The sequence below is a fragment of the Artemia franciscana genome, chromosome 21, assembly GCF_032884065.1.
Source record: "Artemia franciscana chromosome 21, ASM3288406v1, whole genome shotgun sequence".
Taxonomy (NCBI): domain Eukaryota; kingdom Metazoa; phylum Arthropoda; class Branchiopoda; order Anostraca; family Artemiidae; genus Artemia; species Artemia franciscana.
The window spans coordinates 21398299-21417764 of record NC_088883.1 but is presented as its reverse complement, the minus strand read 5'-3'; the positions used below and the strand labels follow the sequence as shown (position 1 = coordinate 21417764).

General features: G+C 34.2%; 1 protein-coding gene across 1 annotated transcript in view; it reads right to left on the bottom strand.

The window, feature by feature from the left end:
* LOC136040706 (acid-sensing ion channel 2-like) overlaps positions 1-19225 on the bottom strand; it is a gene marked incomplete at its 5' end in the record, with an annotated part of 46601 nt that extends 27376 nt beyond the window's left edge. Inside the window, 6 exon segments of the mRNA XM_065725008.1 lie at positions 1285-1414; positions 2650-2852; positions 9584-9674; positions 13190-13480; positions 17198-17500; positions 19066-19225. Of these exon segments, the coding sequence (XP_065581080.1) occupies positions 1285-1414; positions 2650-2852; positions 9584-9674; positions 13190-13480; positions 17198-17500; positions 19066-19225 (1178 nt within the window).
* Positions 19226-19466: the final 241 nt, after the last annotated feature.

Genomic DNA, 19466 nt, shown 5'->3' with positions numbered 1-19466 from the left:
ACCAGCCCCTCCCCCTCCCAAAAAACAGAAAAAGAAAACAACAACGACACAGTTTTCAAAACCTAGGGGAGTAGAAAATCTAGAGTGTTGGGACCTCCATTTACCTCACTGAAATCACCATGAATGGCAAGCAAGTTGTACATTAGAAATCAAATATTAGAAGAAAAAATCAAGTCCTGATGGTCAAACAAATTGAAAACAAAACACAGTCCAAGAGGGAGATATATCAACCACATAAGTTTTCACTGCCTCTTAAACTATAAAATATAATTAAAGAAATAAAAGCAAAACACAGTAAAACCAAGTGTTAAAATTTTTCTGGGCTAAAGCACGAATAAGGAAAAAGGAATAAGGAAACATTAAAACCTTCAACCATCAACATCATACTAATAATAATAAAACAACAATTGGCAATAAGCACAAAAATAATAAGGAAAGAATGACAGGTAAACTAATTGAAAAAAGTTTAGTAAGCAACAATTTTCTGGTAAAAGATATAAGAAAACAAAAGACTGTAACAGAACAACAAAACCATGTTATACTATATAATAAAGGGCTATATAATAAGACTAATAATATTAAAAATAAACAAGAGGATGCGATGAATTCTTTAAAAACCTCTAAAACTGTCTGTTTGTTATGAAATTGAATAGAGGAGATACTATTTGGAGAGAGGGATAACCTGTCCTCTTTTGGTTTAAAAATTCATAAACTGGGCCAGAAATGAGGATAATTGTTCGAGAACAACGCGTAATTGGTGTTTTCAAAAACCCCTCCTTAAAACAAGTTTAAAATGCAATTTTTTGGAAAAAAGCAAAGAGAGAATAGAAGCACAAAAAAGATGCAGGAAACGAAGGAAGGAGAGGATATAATAAATGAAAAATAAAATAAAATAGGTGAGAAAACGAGGATTATATATATTTTAAGTATTTGCATTAGGTATGTATAAGGATTATATATGTGAGAAAACTAGAGTATATTCTTTTCGCAGTATCTTTTCTCCTCTTGCACAATTCACTTCGAAAGGTTATATTTTGTTGTTGTTGTTTTTTTAGTTTTTTTTTTCAGCACTGAAGACGACTTGGCGGAGGTCCTTGTCCAAATATTTGCCGGATTTTCGTCTTCATATTTTGCTCCTGGCTGACAATTCCCCTTTTTCCACCGATTTGATTATATTTTCATGTATTATATCCTTTCCTTTCTAGGTTTCAAATGTCTCGTATAGCCAGTGTTGTCTTAGAACGTGTTTACGAAAAAAAAAGATTTAAATTAAAAAGACTTTACCGTCCATGTAAGGAAGTTTGCAAGGTGCTTTTGCTGCTAGAGCCACTACAAAACATTTGGCAACACATTCTGACCAACTATAGTCTTCTTTTAAAATGCATGGTCTTGACTTTGTATTTAATGTTTTGAACTGAAAAATAAAATAATACTCATTACCAATTACTGAAATAAAAACTGAAATGCAATCCTACTAGGAAATCATGTCCAGCAATTAAATCAGCAGCCGGAAAAAATATGTCATAAAATCATGAAAAATAGATCTTATAACTTTCAAAAATAAATTTTACAGCCACAGATTAACCGGCTATTACAAGGTTTTTGGGCAGTTTCACATTTTCGTCAGTGTTGCCATGCCGATCCTTGAAGATAAAAACCGAAACTAATTTGTTCAATTTGGCAACACTTTTCGTCCGTAAAAATTCAAACATCAAGAATCTGTTAGCTCTCCACTACTACTAACACCACTTCCTCCTTACTGTTTTGCCCTACAAATTCAAAAGGAAAACCATGTCTTTTTAAGTTGTTTGGTGCTACATTTTTAGCTTATTTTTTGCTGATTTTTCACCTCTTCATTGAATTTTAAAATATCAATCATTATTATTTATTATATATTCATGCATCTATTATTAATTTTTGCTCGTTGGGAGTCCCCTACATTATGGGACTTGCCTTTTTCTAGATTGTACTCCTTAGTTGTATATTCGGCTGAAAGTCAAAGTTTCGAAAGTTGAACATCGTTTAAATCAGAAACTATTAAGGATGTACAGTATTGGTATTTAATTTTTATTAACTTCATTTTTTATTTAGGTCGTCTTTAATTTTTATTTAAACTTTAACTTTCAGCCGAATACACAACTATGGAGCAGAGTATTGGCATTGACATTTTGTTGAGGGGGTCAAAGGTTGGGGGTTGCGTGGAACGATCTTTCCATGGAGAAGTTTTTCAGGGAAAAGAAGAATTTTTATCTGAAGGGGGTGTCAGATTTCCCCGCATTATTTAAAAAAGTCAGAAATTAGATAAGAAAAACAAGTTTTTTCAAGCCCTTCTATAAAGCACTTGAGGGAGGTAATGTTAATTGTGTCCTTAAATAGAAACGTTATTTTTTAAAGTGTATCTGACTAATTCAGACCCCAACCTTCCCTGGTGGTTCAAGAAACCCTAAGGAAAAGGGGTTTATATTGGGTTTACAAAGGATTTCTAGGTTTAAAACAATTAACTAATTACCAATTAGACTATAGGATGGTCAACAAAGAACCTGAATAAAGGACAAAGTGAGTTCAGCCATTCAAATGACTTGATTTAAAAATTAATTAATACAAATGTTTAAATGATTAGTCAAGATTTAAAATAAACTAACTAATTACCGATCGAACATAAATTCTCATGTCTTTTCCCCAGCCACGGTAAACGGTACTTCCATGGGTTCGGATCCCGATTAAAGCCGAGTCTCTCGAGTCGTGTACCAACAGCTTCCAGCCATCATCAAGATTATAGAGACTCTTTTCCTTCTCTTCGAGCTTTAAGTAGAAATTGTTAAACATGCCAGAAAGTCTAACTGAAGGGTCATCTACAATAAAAATCAAATTGGGAAGTTCATATAGAGGAAAGAGAAAATATAAATGCTTGTACGTAGAAGGGGGGGGGCAGATGTCCCCCTTTAGATTTAAAATTTACACTAGATATGGCTGAAAAACTAGATGGTTGAAAAAGCAGTTGATAAAAGGTAGATGGCTAAAAAAAGCAGCTAATAAAAGGTTGAAGGTTTACAAAAAAGTCATCTATAACAATAATCACATTGTGAAAGTTCAAATTTAACAAAAAGGGATATTATACACGGGCGTATGCGGAGGAGGGGGAGGGACAGATACCCCTCTAGAATCTCAAATTAAGAACAGATATGGCTGAAAAAGTAGATGGCTGAAAAAGCAGCTGAAGAAATGTTAGATGGCTAAAAGTAGTTGAAAAAAGCTATATAGCTAAAAAGCAGTTGATAAAAGGTAGACGGTTGACAAAAGAGTCATCTATGATTAAAATCGAACTGGGAAAGTTCAGATTTCAAAAAAGATAATATACATGGGCGTACGGAGGAGGAGAGGGCGCAGATACCCCCCTAGAATTTCAAATTTATACTAGATATGGCCGAAAAAGCAGATGCTTGAAAAAGTAGATGAAAAAGGGTAGATGTCCAAAACAGCAGTTGATAAAAGGTGGACGGCTGACAAAAGAGTCGTCTATAAACAGTCAAACTAGGAAGTTCAGGTAGGGGGAAAAAACGCATGTTTGCAAGGAGGAGGGGGGCAAATGTCCTCCCTCTAGATTTCAAATTTATACTAGATATTGCCGAAAAAAGTAGTTGGTTGAAAAAGCAATTGATAAAATGCAGACGGTTGACAAAAGAGTGACCTGTAATAAAAGTCAAATTGGGAAAGTTACGATTAAAAAAAAAAAAACACGAAAATATACAGTCATACGGAGGGGGGGGAGGGGTCGGGGCAGATGACCCCCCCTCAGAACTTCAAATTTACACTAGATATGGCTTAAAAAGAAGATGGTTGAAAAAGCAGTTGCAAAAAGTTAGATTGCTATAAAAGCAGTTGATAAAAGTATACGGTTGATAGTAGTTGATAGCTGGAATGAAAGAATAAAAGTCAAACAAGAAGCAATTATCTACAAAGTCTTGGAAAGATTTGGCTCTAATCCAAGAAGCTTATTGAGGACTTCTGATTTTTGGTGATTATTTATTAATAAAGATTTCATAGGTATGATAGAGCTTGCTGGTAATGTAAGGTTTTGTGAACTGCCGATATGACTTCAGCTTGCCCATCCTTAATTACAAAACTGGCTACCCCTCCCCCCCTAGAGAAGAATCTACGTACAGCCATGTACATATATACTTTTCCTTTAAAATCCGTACAATTACAACCTTTCACTTAATTAAATAAAAAAAACTAATTTTTTTAGCTGAAAGTAAGGAGCGACATTAAAACTTAAAACGAACAGAAATTACTCCGTATATGAAATGGGTTTTCCCCTCCGAAATCCCTCGCTCTTTACGCTAAAGCTTTTGATTGTTTTAAAAAGTAGAATTGTGGCAAAGGGTCAAGCTTTAGCGTAAAGAGCGAGGGATTTCGGAGGGGAAAACCCATTTCATATACGGAGTAATTTCTGTTCGTTTTAAGTTTTAATGTCGCTCCTTACTTTCAGCTAAAAAAATTAGTTTTTTTTATTTAATTAAGTGAAAGGTTGTAATTGTACGGATTTTAAAGGAAAAGTATATATGTACATGGCTGTACGTAGATTCTTCTCTAGGGGGGGAGGGGTAGCCAGTTTTGTAATTAAGGATGGGCAAGCTGAAGTCATATCGGCAGTTCACAAAACCTTACATTACCAGCAAGTTCTATCACACCTATGAAATCTTTATTAATAAGTAATCACCAAAAATTCACATGAAAAAACGTTTTCATGTTTATTTTTCATTGTTTTCTTATAGTAATGCTAGAAAATCCTGCGCTCTTTTCATTGAATTTTTCTTCCACCATGACAGATTCCTCCAAGGAAATATCCTCCAACATAGCCCCCTCCCCTCAGCCCCACCCCCAAACAAAATAAAATCCCCCTGAAAACGTCTCTACACTTCCCAATAACCATTACTATATGTTAACACTGGTCAAAGTTTGTAACTTACAGCCCCTCCCCTAGGGATTGTGGGGGAGTAAGTCATCCCCAAAGACATATTTATTATGATTTTTGACTATGCTGAACAAAATGGCTATCTCAAAATATTGATCCGTTGACTTTGGGTAAAAAATGAGCGTGGGAGGGGGCCTAGATGCCCGCCAATTTTTTTGGTCACTTAAAAAGGGCACTAGAACTTTTCATTTCCGTTAGAATGAGCCCTCTTGCGACATTCTAGGACCACTTGGTCGATACGAAGACCCCTGAAAAAAAAAAAAAAAAATAAATAAACACACACCCGTGATTTGTCTTCTGGCAAAAAATACAAAATTCCACATTTTTGTAGACAGGAGCTTGAAACTTCTACAGTAGGGTTCTCTGATACGCTGAATCTTATGGTGTCGTTTTCGTTAAGATTCTACAACTTTTAGGGGGAGTGTCCCCCTATTTTCTTAAATAAGACAAATTTTCTCAGGCTCGTAACTTTTGATGGGTACTAAACTCATCAACTAAACTTGATGAAACTTATATATTTAAAATCAGCATTAAAATGCAATTCTTTTGATGTAGCTATTGATATCAAAATTCAATTTTTTAGAGTTTTGGTTACTATTGAGCCGGGTCGCTCCTTACTAGTTCGTTACCACGAACTGTTTGACTAACGTTTTATACATGTTGTTGTATTTCGTTATCTAAAACTTGGAAGTATATTTTTAGGCTTAAGAAATTAAACTACCCATGAAAGGGCATTCAAATGTACATGAAAGGAGAAACTTAACCCATGAATCCTCTTCGTTTGGAAAAATTAATTTGTACTGATAATTCAATGGGTGCTGAAAAGTAGAATATCTTCCCTTCAGTGACGACTCTAGGCTGGGGCAAGGGGGTAGATGCCCGCCTCCAGTTTTTTTGGCATCTAATATTAAATTTCTTTTATTTTATATTTTTACACTCCTATTAAGGTATCTTGCCCTCCTAGACTATGAAGCCTAGAACCGTTACCGCCTCTCTTACTGTTGAAACGGCATTTTTTAACTGGAAATTTTAATTTTGAAATATCAAATCATAAGAATAAATCGTTGAGCTTAAGCGTAAAGAGTAGGAGTTTGATGGGTGCGAATGCGATAGCTTCCCTTTTAAATTGCAAAATTTTATTTTCTAATGTAAAGCAACAATATCTAAAAGACCCTCATTTATCAAAATACAGAATTAAAACAGCGTAAAGAGAAAGGGGTTGAAAGGGATATAGCCACCTCATATTTATAGTATTGCCTACTATTAACTTTAAATATGATTTTCTGAACAACCCGAGACTAAATATAAGAAATAATTTTTGTCAAATGATAATAGCAAGCAACATTGAGAACTATCAATATTTTATTACAGAGGACAGTGACCTTGCTAAGCAAGTAGAATATTTATATGTGAGTCCCTTTAAAGACTATAATATTTTTGATTCACTTAGCTGATTTAAGCCCATATTCCGTAATTTGATTAGTTGTAAACTTATCCAAAAGCTCAAATAAAAAGGCTCTAAAAATTTTCTGACAAAAAATCTGTTACAAAACAAATTTGTCATTCCAAAATTTCTTTTGAATTGCTAAGAAATATTAGGGTGAATAGGTACACTCCCACAAAAACTAGTAAATATCCTCCCCATGTCAAAATGAATTAAATTAAGCCAATTTAAAGGTCATATCAAATTGGCTTTAAGCCAATTTGAAATGATGTTCTTAACTCTTTTTTCTAGTTAGAAAAACTAAATAAGGAAACAAAAAGATAGCTCTCGGGCCTCACTAATTTATAAAAGAAAGTTGTGCTGAATATCTTACAAGACAAAATTACAACTAAAAAGAGAAAAAAGAACGAGAAAAAAATATTAACGCTAAAACAATCGAAGTAATTTCTTATTATATAAGTTCTGATTATACAGTCAAAAATGCGTTTATTAATAAATAGCAACAACGAAATTCGGTAAATGGCTCTAGGCGTGTATCTTCTCTCCAGCGTTTAGCACCCGTAAAATACCCCCCACTGAAAACAAACCCCGAAACTCCCCCCAGAAAATAACACCCAAAAAATAACCCCAATAGAAAATAGCCTCACAGAAAACACTCCTGGTAAACACCCCTCGTGAGAATACCCCTCCCCCCGTAGAAAATAAGGGTTTTCAAATTTGAAAATTTTATTTGAGCTATTTTTTTTTTCGTTTTGGGAAGGAATGTTATTACAAACCGGTTTCTACAAATGACAGAGTAGATGAAAAATATATAATTTGGGGTATGTATTTGCACTTAAGGACAGAGAGTAATGTATTTGGACAGTTTGAAGTCACAAACAATCCTTAGTTCACAATATGCAGATTAATTGTAGCTAAAACAGTTTGCATGCAGACCCACTATACTTTACCCCCTCCTCCATAATGTGCAAACACATGGCCCAAATTTCTTTCAAAAGTAACGAAGAAACTAACGGAGAAACCAGTTTATTCTCGAGTTTTACACATCAAAAACTTGAGTGAGTGCCGTATAATACAACAAGTACCAGAATTCTTCATTGAGAGAACTGGATTTCCCGGTGTTATTCAAAAACGATCAGAAAATAAATTAAAAGAAAAAACAATTTTCTTTAACTGACAGTATGGATTAACATCAAAACTTAAGACGAACAAAAATTAAAAGAGGCCTCCTCTTCAAGACCTCGCTCTTTACGCTAAAGTTTTTATTGCAGTTTTAAAACAAAGCTTGTTATTGTAATTAACGGCCATTGTGTTCCAGGAATCGTTCTTTAAGAACTAGGACGAAAAGCCAAAACCTTAGCGTAAAGAGTGAGTTCTTATGGAGAGGACAAATATTTTCATATACGTAATAATTTCTGTTCGTATTAAGTTTTGATGTTGTTCCTTACTTTTAGTTGAAAAAAACTTGTTTTTAATTTGATTTCTGATCGTTTTTAAGGCCTAGCAGATATCCAAACATTTTACTCCCTAGTCAATTCTTTTCAGGGGCGGCAACTTGGTCAAAGACAAAGTTATCAGTTTTCTCCGTCGCTTTAACTAGATAAACATGAGAAGGTTGAACTCAAGGGGCTTATCACTCAAAATTACGATTAGGTGCAGGTTATCCTTAGCAGTTCTTTTTGTAATTATTTATACAATATAATTTATATATATATATATATTTATTAACCGGCAGAATGGTGTCTGCATGCTACTTATTCTCCAGACTATGTTTAAACCGGTTACAGCTAAATAATGCTTCACTGAATCCATCAAGAGCATTCCGAGTGGTTAGTCCCTTGGTCTAATTTATGCATTCTCACGCGCTCCTATTACAGCTGCATCTAGTCTTTTGAAGGGAATATTTGACTTGACACAAATTGAATTGACACAAATATGTAAAGTATTCGAAGGGACTGCAGCCAGCAAGTATATATTATAGAAATAAGTTTCAGATTGTTGAATATAATTTTTTTGCTCTATTTTTCGATGTCCAATAACAACAATATCAAGTGTAGCAATTTAGAATACAAAACCAAAATAGGTTTTATAATTACTTTGGAACTATAAAAAAAATAATTGTCGGCCTTAAAATTTGATTAGATGAAAATGTTTACCAGATTTTTTTATATCTGTTAACATGAAAACCGCCGAAATCACTAATTTGGGGACGTCAGGCAAACTCCAAATGTTTAACATGAGAGGTAAAGGAAGATTCCTTGAGAGCCAATCCTGCCTTAAATAATTCCGGGAAATCTGGCTCTCTCTCTCTCTATGAAAAACCCCAGTATGTGTATTATACGACACTCACTCCAGTTTACCATGTTTAAAACTCGGGAACTAACTGGTTTCTTTGTTAGTTTCTTCGTTACTTTAAAAACAAATATGGGCAATATATTTGCAGATTAAGTGGGGGGGGGGTAAAGTATAGCGGGTCTGCATCTAAAATGTTAAAGGTACAACTTTTCTGCATGTTATGAAGTAAGAATTGTTTTCTGACTTCAAACTGTCCAAAAACTTTACTACCCCCGCCCAAATTATATATTTCCCATCTATTCTGTCACTTGTCTTTGTCTTGTCTCACACTAAGCTGAAAGAAACAAACAAAGAAACCAGTTTTATCTTTAGTTTACACAGCATAACGTCGAGGCGTTAATAAAAACTGCCAGAATTTTTTTCCCCTGCAAAAAAAAGCAAAGCTGAAATAAAATTCTCAAAATTGGATACCCTTATTTTCAACGGGGGCTATTTTCCTGGAGGGGGGGGTATTTAACAGTTATTTTCTGAGGAGATATATTTGTAACAGGGGGGCGGGAGGTATTTTCCACTGGGGAGGGGGTATTTTACTGGGGGGTTAAAGCCAGGGGGGTAAACTCAGGCCACCAGTTTGAATATGGAGAATTGAATACACTTTTAAAGATGTAAGTAATTAACACCATATGATATTGTTTATTTATTTGGTTAAGACGAACTTGACTTTCCTCTCCTTGATATGTAAATGCCGAAAATTGCGTCAAGTCGGGAACCACAAGTGGTTTTATAAATATATAAACATCCTATATAGCTTATAAAGCAATTCCTGGTTTATTATTAAATTAATAAGCTCATTTTATGGAGCTACTTACGCAATTTATATGAGTAGCACACCCCTTGATAAGTATAAATCTTTTTCCATTTGCCACGCTCGGAACATGAGATATTTCTACCAAACCAACACTAAAATAGAAAAAAAAAAGTTACTTTTTTAATATTACCAACTTCGATATAAGAAAATCAAATATCAACAATAAAGACCAATCCCAGCCTTTGGGGAGAGGGGCAAGTGATTTAATGACACAAGGCCCACGCCTACCGGGGTCCCACGCTAAAAGGACTAAATGTGTTCCAAATTAATATCACGTGAGCGGACTTCGCGAGGAGCCTCACGGAAAAACCGGTTGAATCCGGTTGAAACCGGTTTGGGTTTGCCATTAAAGCAGTGGTGGCTGCACATGCCCTGGTGCACTAGTAAGACCGCCTCTGATACAGACAAATTGTTTACAAACCAATGAAAACAAATTAAACATAAGACATTTGTCGTAAGAATTTTAATTGCGGAGTAGCGATTTTATATGAAATTCTAAGATAACATGTGTCTTTTCCGCAGAGCAAAGCAGTGCAAAAACACTCAATCACGATAGAGATGGGCTTCATTCCCTCTCTAGAACGCCAAAAATACAAAATACAAAACTTTGGAGAATTTTTAAGTTTATGACGCTTTTTTGGCTATTACCACAGAGGGAGGTGGTCTCAGTCCCGCTCATAGCACCAAAAACACGCCAAATACAAAGCTTTGGGACATTTGAAAAAATACAAGGCTTTTTCGCTTTTGCTTTCAAAACTCTATCGAATGAAAATCTGAACTTTTCACCAATTTAGATTTTCAAACTTAAAAAAAATGATTATGGTTCTGTATTAATTAAAAAAAATCTGATGAAAATACAGAGCAAAGTTGAAACTTAAAACAAAAAAAAATTACTACCTTGGGGTTTTACATTCATAAGCTTACCGGCAGTAAAGGGGGAGATGCGCAAGAGCTACAAGGGACAATATCCTACTTAAGGTTAAGGTGTCGTTAAAGTTAAAATGTCACGGAGTTTGGGTATCATTCGAAGACACGCATTTCCTGGATCTATTCGGAAACTTCTTTTTTCTGTCTTGTCCAGTCATATGTTTCTTATTGCCCCATTGTATGGATGTCTACTTTTCCGTCTACGCTGCGTTCACTTTCTGGCATATATAATAAAGCACGGCGTCTGGTTATGGACACCAACCGTACCTCACCAACAGCGCTCTTAAGTCTACAGTCTATTTACATTATTTCTTGTGCTTCTTTTGTCTTTCATCAGCTTCACGGCAATCTTCCAAAATATCTTCGGAAAACTCCTATGTTTATTTCTGATTTAGCTCCATATAACCTTCATTCTTCAAATGATATCTACATTCCGCCCACCCCTACTATTCGATCAGATTTCAATCCCCTCGTTGCTTGTCAATGCGTCTGGAATTCACTACCTTCTTCAGTACAGAGATGCCACTCGTTTGAAACTTTTAAAAGGTGTCTTAAGGATTTTTCAATAAAGAATAAAATAGAATAACATTTTTTTTCTCCTCTGAGGAGTTGATGTCCCCTGTGTTCTGTTCATGGTGTGTGGTTATCTTCTCTACGCTTGACTCCCAGGCTTCAGGCATGCTCTCTAATTTTTTTTGTAGTTGTTGCTTATACGATATTCCCCTTATATACATTGCTTATATTGTAGTTGTTGCTTGTATTTTTTTATCCCTCTTGTATCCCTGGCCATGGAACCTTTCGAGGGGGAATAAGTGTATTGTGATTCAATTTTGAATTGTATTTTGTATTGTCTTGCATTTAATAACAAACTTCTGTCTCTCTCTCAAAATCACGTTAAAGTTGCACACCAAAATTTACAAGCCTAAGGAAGTTCACATGATTTTCAAAAAAGAAGAATACACCTTCAAGGTGATGATCACCGTCAAAATTACACCATAGAATGTTTTAGATTCTTAACTTTTTCCTAATTTTCCTAAAAGAATACATTTCTTTCTGGACGAATGATCATAGATGCGTGCTTTCTTTTATTCTATTGGTGGTGGTGTTCGAACAAGTTGTCCATTAATAACAAGACAGAACTTGTTTCAATTGAAATTGAAGATTCTAGTACACTTAGTAAATATTGCCACAGCAAGGTAGCGTTTTCTACCATTTTATAGCACAAATCATTAATTGTGACAAAAAAAGCGAAATTCTATCGAGACCGGCCATTATTTCAAATCATCGAAATATTATATAGTGTGTTTCTAAACTTCAGAGGTAATAATACTGCACGGTGGCCACAGAAATAATTCCTAATACCTAAAAATAATACCACAGTAAAGTAGCATTTCTATCATCAACAACAATCGTGTGTTGTTTTGAACAATCATGGTTCAAAACAACAATCGTGGACCAAAGAAAAGCAAACAGCAAGCAAACATTTCGGGACTGGCTATCAATTTAAATTATTGAAAAATTATTGACTGTGCTACCCAATTTTAGAGGTAGCAGTACAGTGTGGTGGCGTAACTGTTCTTAAAGAGCTACATCGTCCATTTAAAATGAATGATTAATATGCTAAAACTTGATTTAACTATGCTGGTTAATTTGAGGCTAGACAAAATTATATCTATTTTGTATATACAATTATGTATGTAATATATTGTATTTAATATATTTGAACCATGATTGTATGATTGTACATCAGCTGCTATTGAGCAGGGTTGATTGACCTTTTTGGGAGTGGGGGGCTTGAAGCCTCATAAGGATTCATTAGCTTATTTCAAGTGTGTTGGATCCATTAGTTTCACAACTTTACAAAGTGAACTCAGTTCCACGCTTGCCCTAGCGAATTCGCTTTTCTTTATTTGCTCGAATTTCGCTTGATCACTTGGTCACTTGTTTCTATAAAAAAAAAAACACCGGTCAGGTATATCGTCTTAATCCTCAGACGAAGTTGAACGCCACCATCAATTCGCAAATAATTGCATATAAAATCTAACAGCAAGCGGGAGAGGGGGTCCTGCGCCCCCATTATATCTTAGAAAGACTCGAGTAGGACTGGAACAGCGATCAGTTTAAAAAAAATAATAAATGTTTTCAAATGAAGGTAAGGAGTGAAATTGGAAGTTGAAACAAAAATAAATTGTTCCATACATGGGAGGGGGTGCTGTTTCCTCAATACCCTGATCTGTAGGCCAACGCTAAAACTTGACTTTTTTCCCAATTAACTGAAAACGGCTGTACAAACATATTGGCCATTAAATTGTAACAAAAAGTATGCTTAAAGCGCCATAAAAGTTTTGGGTAAGCAGCAGAGGAATGAGGCCGGGCCAGCACCGTTCCACAATCCAGGGAGATATTTCAGTTTTTCAATTTGTTTATATGAGGGTCAGTTGCGTAACACTGTAAGCTCAGCCAGAGTCCACTCCGCTCTGAACTAGTACATAGAAAATTAGGGGAAGGTAAACAGGAAGAATGTGTGAAATTACAGGATGGCTAGCCCACACATCCCAATTGAAATTTTTGGCTGAAATGCCACGAAACAGAGAACAACACTTCCGGTAGGGTCTTTGAAGTCCAGTGCCGTGTTTTTTATCTTTTCCCACTTTTTGTGCCATCATATTCTGTATCTTACCTCTAATGCCATAACATTGATGTCATGACTAATTTCATTCCAGAGTTGTTTAGCATTCATTCGCTTAAATCCTACTAATTCTGAAATATTCCAATCAACTCCTGGAATACCAAGGATTGGAGCTTCATTTTTCAAATTGTACATCTCCTTTCGCAAACTCATTACCTTCGACATGTTAAATTCATTTTTATTGCAAATCGTTATTGTAGGAAATCGGAGTGTTGAGTTCCGAGTAACCCGAACACTTACATCAACGGGGAAGGAGAGGTAATAAAAAACTCGATCTTGAACCTGGAAAGAAACAAAATTTTGAGGCACTGGGTATATTCAGCAATCATAGAATACTTTAAAAATCAAATATTGTTATATTAAGTGATCTCTATACCTTTTTTTGCGGGTATAAGAAATTTTATGGGGGGAAAGTCTTCAATCTAATTTTGACTTTCGTACTTGACTGCTTTGTATTTAACTATATTATTAGACTAAAGATACATACTATATGACAAAAACTTTCTGATTAAAATTATAATTTTAGAGAAAATTTAGAAAAATCTAAATCTAAATTTAAATTTAGAAAATTTTCCAATGTTTCTGGAAACTTTTCGAAAAACTTCCAATTAAGTTAAGTTATCATAGAAATCCACTCAACTTGATCAGAATATTTTGATTGAATTTCGCCCACAATTCATCAATTAGTTGGCAAAAATTAGCACGCAGAAATTTGAATCCTACGAAAGTGACAATAGCCTCTAGAATGCAAAACAAAGCTTAACCGTTTTCCCCACGGGAAATCTATGTGATTCTAGGTTTTTCGCTGACATATTGACCTACTATTATTACATGCTTCTCACTACAATCGGGCTTTTGGTAGTCGCAGTGGCATCAATTCATAGAAATTAGAGGGAGGGGCAAAAATATAGTTTTTAAACCTGGGGGGATTTGTTGCTTCTTCAATTTTATTCAATATATAAAAAAATCAATAAAAGTAATAAAAAAAGGTATTTTCCAAAATCTAGAGGGGGGGGGGGGTAAAAAATCCTGAGGGGCAATGTCCCCCATCCTAATTGACCCCACTGGTAGGGTAGCAAACTTTGAGTAGTAGCTGGCTAGTTCTGGCTGAAACACATCCAGAGCTGGGATGAAAGCTTCATAATCCTAAGGCCCTCTTAAAGATTATAAAAAAAAAATATATGACATGATGATGTCTCCTATGTAGGATATAGAGCAGCCATCAATACTTACCAGGAAAAATGTGCGTTTTATTCCTTAGACCTTAAGTTTTTCGTTCTTGTAAGGAGAGGGAGGGTGGAGGTAATAAATGAAAGAAGATTTGCTCCTTGTTTTCTTCCAACTAAAACCAATCCTTTAGTATTAAGGAGAATTGTTGTTCTATTTGCATAACAGAGCTGATATTATTCTTACTCTGCAGCCATTAGATGGAAATAAGGTCATCCCATCTGAGTTACTTTATTCATTTGGTGAGCAACAAAATTAGCAATCAGCCTCCCTTTGTTAAATGTCTTTAAATATGTTGGAGACCAAAATTATCAGAATGCAGGTCCTGCTTTCGATCTAAGGTTCAGATAGTAGATTACTACCTCCAGCACCCCTTGAAAGATTATAATCAAATTAGATAGCATGAACCTCTTTATATATTAGGCCAATCAGTAAATATTTAGTTTTACTACTATAAGTCTATTAATATAAGTCCTGGTCAGTTCATGGTACCCGATAAATCTGATGCTTCTGCACTCTCTTTTCAGTTTATTCAAAAAAGTTTTCATGAATGTCGTCTATTGAACAAGCAAGCTCGTTCAGAACATTTGATCCTAATAAACCTAATAATAAAGTTATCAGTCTTAAGCCTAGGATCATTTAATAAATATTGTTTAACCAAGTTATTTTATCGGTTGAAAAAAATTTGAATTTTGAACCATTCAATAAAACCATCATTACGAGCAGCTTCAGGGTACAAATAAAACCCAACATTTTTTTTTCTAAATTCTGCTATCTGTTATCACATTTTGACATATATCGCGCTATCTGGTTATTACACATTTCATCAGTAGTCCATTCAAATGATATTTTAGTGACATTAAAAAGTTGTATGATATTATCTTTGTTGCCATTTTTTCTCTTCTGATACCTATCAGATACCTATCGAATACCTAAAAATCAAATACCTATTCGAAAAATGTTGACATTTACACTAATGCACAATGCTAGAATCTAATGAAGCTATGGAATCTTTCATCAAAGGCAAATTAACGTTGTTATGTAGTTTATCAAATCCAATTTAAGTAAATCTATATATATAAAAATAAGTCGTCTGTGTGTCTGTCGAGTGATGTCATGTTTGTGTGTCGCCTGACGTCATGTTTGTCGACTGACGAAATTACAGACCGGGACATTGGGACACAGGGAATATAAATGACGACCGGGACACTAAAAGAGAAAGCGACCGGGACACAAGGAATGTTCGATTAGCAATTACCATCAACAAAGCACCGGGACACAAATGACGACCGGGACACAGGGAATATAAATGACGACCAGGACACTCAAAGAGAAATTACAGACCGGGACACCGGAACACAAATGACGACCGCGACAAAAATGACGACCGGGACACAGGGATTATAAATGACGACCGCGACACTCAAAGAGAAATTACAGACTGGGACACCGGGACACAAATGACGACCGGGATACAGGGAAACAACAACAACGGGGACGCCGGGGGGCACAGGGGGTTATATAAATGACGACGGGGACACAGGGAATGTTCGATTAGCAATCACCATCAACAAAGCTCAATGGCAATCATTAGAATAATGAGGTATAGATCTGAATACAGATTGTTTTTCCCATGGACAATTATATGTTGCATGTTCAAGAGTCGGTAAACCTGACAATCTATTTATATGCACAGACAATGGGACAGCCAAGAATGTTGTATATTCTTAAGTTTTACGTAGTTAAAAATATATATATATCTATCTATATTCACAGGTGGGACACAGGGACACAACTACAATGGCGCGTAACGACTTACGTGCATGGGGGGGCTTGGGGGGGGGGGCGAAGCGCCTCCACCAACTAGGTGTTGGGGTGGCGCGAAGCGCCACCCTAACAGCTAGTAAAGACTAAAAATAGCTTAAAGAACACTTTAACATTAGTTTCTATTAAAATCACGCTTTAGAAACGTAGCCCTGTAACAGCAGGAAAACAAGGTTTCCATGCATATTAGAATCTAATAAATTTTTTACGTTGGCCAGTAAATATTCATTACAAAAAAGGGAAAAACAAGGTCATACATTTGCATCAAATTCCGTTTTCTGTTAATTTTTAATTTTCAACATTGTGACCAGCTTCAAAGAAATAGACTATGTGCAAAAATTAAGCAAAGACAGTAGTTGCAAAGCTGTCGCCAGTTTCAAGGTTGTCAAAAATTAATAGAAAAGTATTAATTATTTCAAAAATGGCAATATATTTACCTAGACGTTATTTCCTTCAAACAATTAGGAAACTAGAGCAAAAATCTTAATCATTAAATTTTAATGGCTTATTTTTTTTTCTTTTTTGCTTTCTCCTTTTTTACACTTAAGTGATAAGTAGATATTTGTTGAGGAGAAAAGAAGAAGTATCTGAAAAATGGCAAGTAAAAAAGAACATTAAATTTGATAATATCTGACAGAGCAAAGACACCCTCCCAAAATCCCAGTGTACTTCAATCCAATTGTACTCCATCAATCAATTTGGGCTATAAAAATAGTTTAAAGCCCAAACTAAAACAAAGGTAGTCTAACATAGTTTTTTTCTTGGAATGAATTGTTTTTCTAGAATTACCTTAACTATGTGAATTGTTCGGATTGAATGACCTAGATTGCATTTTTTGATAAAAAGAATTATAATTTCAACAGTTTATTAAATTTAATAATATCTTGGACTGTGAAGCTACCTTTCCCTCTACTTGAATCCAAACCAAGAAAAATTTAATAGCCATACCTGAAACCCGGATGTCAATGCACATATTAATAAAACAGCTATCCACATAATTCTTCTTGGTAGTTTTGCTCGATCACCGAAAATCGTTTTAAATCCCGGAATAGAAATTTCTTCTAATGTTTCCATAATAGTCTGAACGGTTGATTTATTAATGTTTTCTTCTGCTATTCTTATTCCATTAGTGCTGTTTGATTGGTCAGGATGATTCCTTTTAAGTGCAGGGTAATTTTTTTGGAAATCAGGGTTTATCTTTGATATTTGGTATGAAGTTCGCCAATAATGAATAGCAGGGTCTGGTGGGTCCTAAGAAAAGATAGAAATTTTACCTTCACATCACAGGGGAAGAAGGAAAAATGATTGAAACTTCAATTTTGGAACACAAGTATTATTCCCAAGAAATTAGGTTTCAAAAACAGTTTCATTTAAGGGGACTTCATTTTTCCGAGAAGGGAAAACAATATCCTCATTGAAAAAAATAATAAAATCAAGTTTGATTTGATCGGAATTTTTTTCTGTTACGACTATAAAAAATTTACAAACATATCTTAATAAAATTGACCAGGATGTTTTTTATTATTAAGACTATATGAAGTTTTCAGACATATCTGAATAAACTTAATCAGGATAGGTTTTTTTCTCTAACGCCTAAAAGAAATTTACAAACATATCTCAATAAACTTGATCAGGATGTTTTTTTTCTGTCACGACTATATTTCATATTGCTACTACCGCTATAAACGCCTTATATAACCTTTTACTAATTGTCGAAAAGGCATGTTCTTTCTTTTCCTTAAAGAGGTTTCCTGATCCTTCGCTAAATGGTCGTCAAAACACCCGTGTTTGGGTGTTTTGATTTTTGAATTGAAAGGGAATAGTTGTGGGAAAAGTCAATCAGACTTAAACCTACCAGGCCTAGTGTTCAAACTAAAGCTTCCATATTAGTTTTAATTATTCTTGAGAAGTGAAAAGAAAAATGAAGTACTGAAGAAAAGGAATATACTTGATGATACTAGTATTACAGAGGGTGTGTGCCAAAATTATGTGCTCACATATCCAATCTGGTCAAGTTCAGGCTCTACAATAATAATAATAAAAAAATTGCTAAACTATAAAATCAATGACCCACAGTGAGAATAACTTGTGTGTGGATTATACACTTAACAATAAATAATTAACACTTTTTCTAAATACTGGAATCAACCCATCAACTCTCCGCATGGTAACAAAAAAAAAACAACCAATGACTTCAAAATAACCAAATATTAAAAACTAACAAAATAAAATTAAATTAAGAACCTCCAAAACATAATTAAAAGTAAATAAATATTGATATAGTGTAATCATACAGCTATACTATTGGTCCATTAGCCACTAGTAATAAGCTGAACAGCTTTTTGTGTTTGTGTTGTTTTTTTTTTGCATCAAAAAATATCGAGAATAACCATTTATTTTTATTTACTTCAATCAATATTTGTCTTAGTTCATATAGGCAACATACATTCAAATTCACAAAAGTTAGTTGCTCAAATTCACAAAAATGTAGCAGGGGGGAGGGAGGATTTATTTTCTTTTGTTGGTGAAAAAGAAATTTTGAAAATTTAGGGAAGTGGGGAGTATTTTTGCTTTTTCGATTGTTTTTTAAATGAAAATAACTAGAAAAGGTAATAGAATAAATTTCAAATTGATTGCTGATCTACAAAATTTCATAAGCAGTAATTTCCTTCTAAAAATAAGGAATCAGATGCAGCAATTGCTGAAGTCTTGAAAAAAAAAATCGATTTTAGAAAAAAAACGAGTCTTGAAAAAAAAATAATCGATAAAGTAATCGATTTTAAGCTGGCTGAAAATTTAAACAAAGAGAAATCTACCTTTGATAACTGGATTTTCCCAAGATAATCCTCATCTGTGTCTTTGTATAATCCAGCAATTTTAAGAAACAATTCGGTTTTCCCTTCTCTTCTCCTAATTGACTGGTTTGGATGATCCTGTTCTAAGCCACATGTTGTTCCTGACAAGCCAGAAAACATCCTAAAATTGTTAGCATTATATATATATATATATATATATATATATATATATATATACATATATATATATATATATATATATATATATATATATATATATATATATATATATATATATATATATATATATATATATATATATATATATATATATATATATATATATATATATATATACATACATATATATTATTATATATCATCACCAAAAGCAAAGTTATCCAAATTTTGATCGGAAGAAT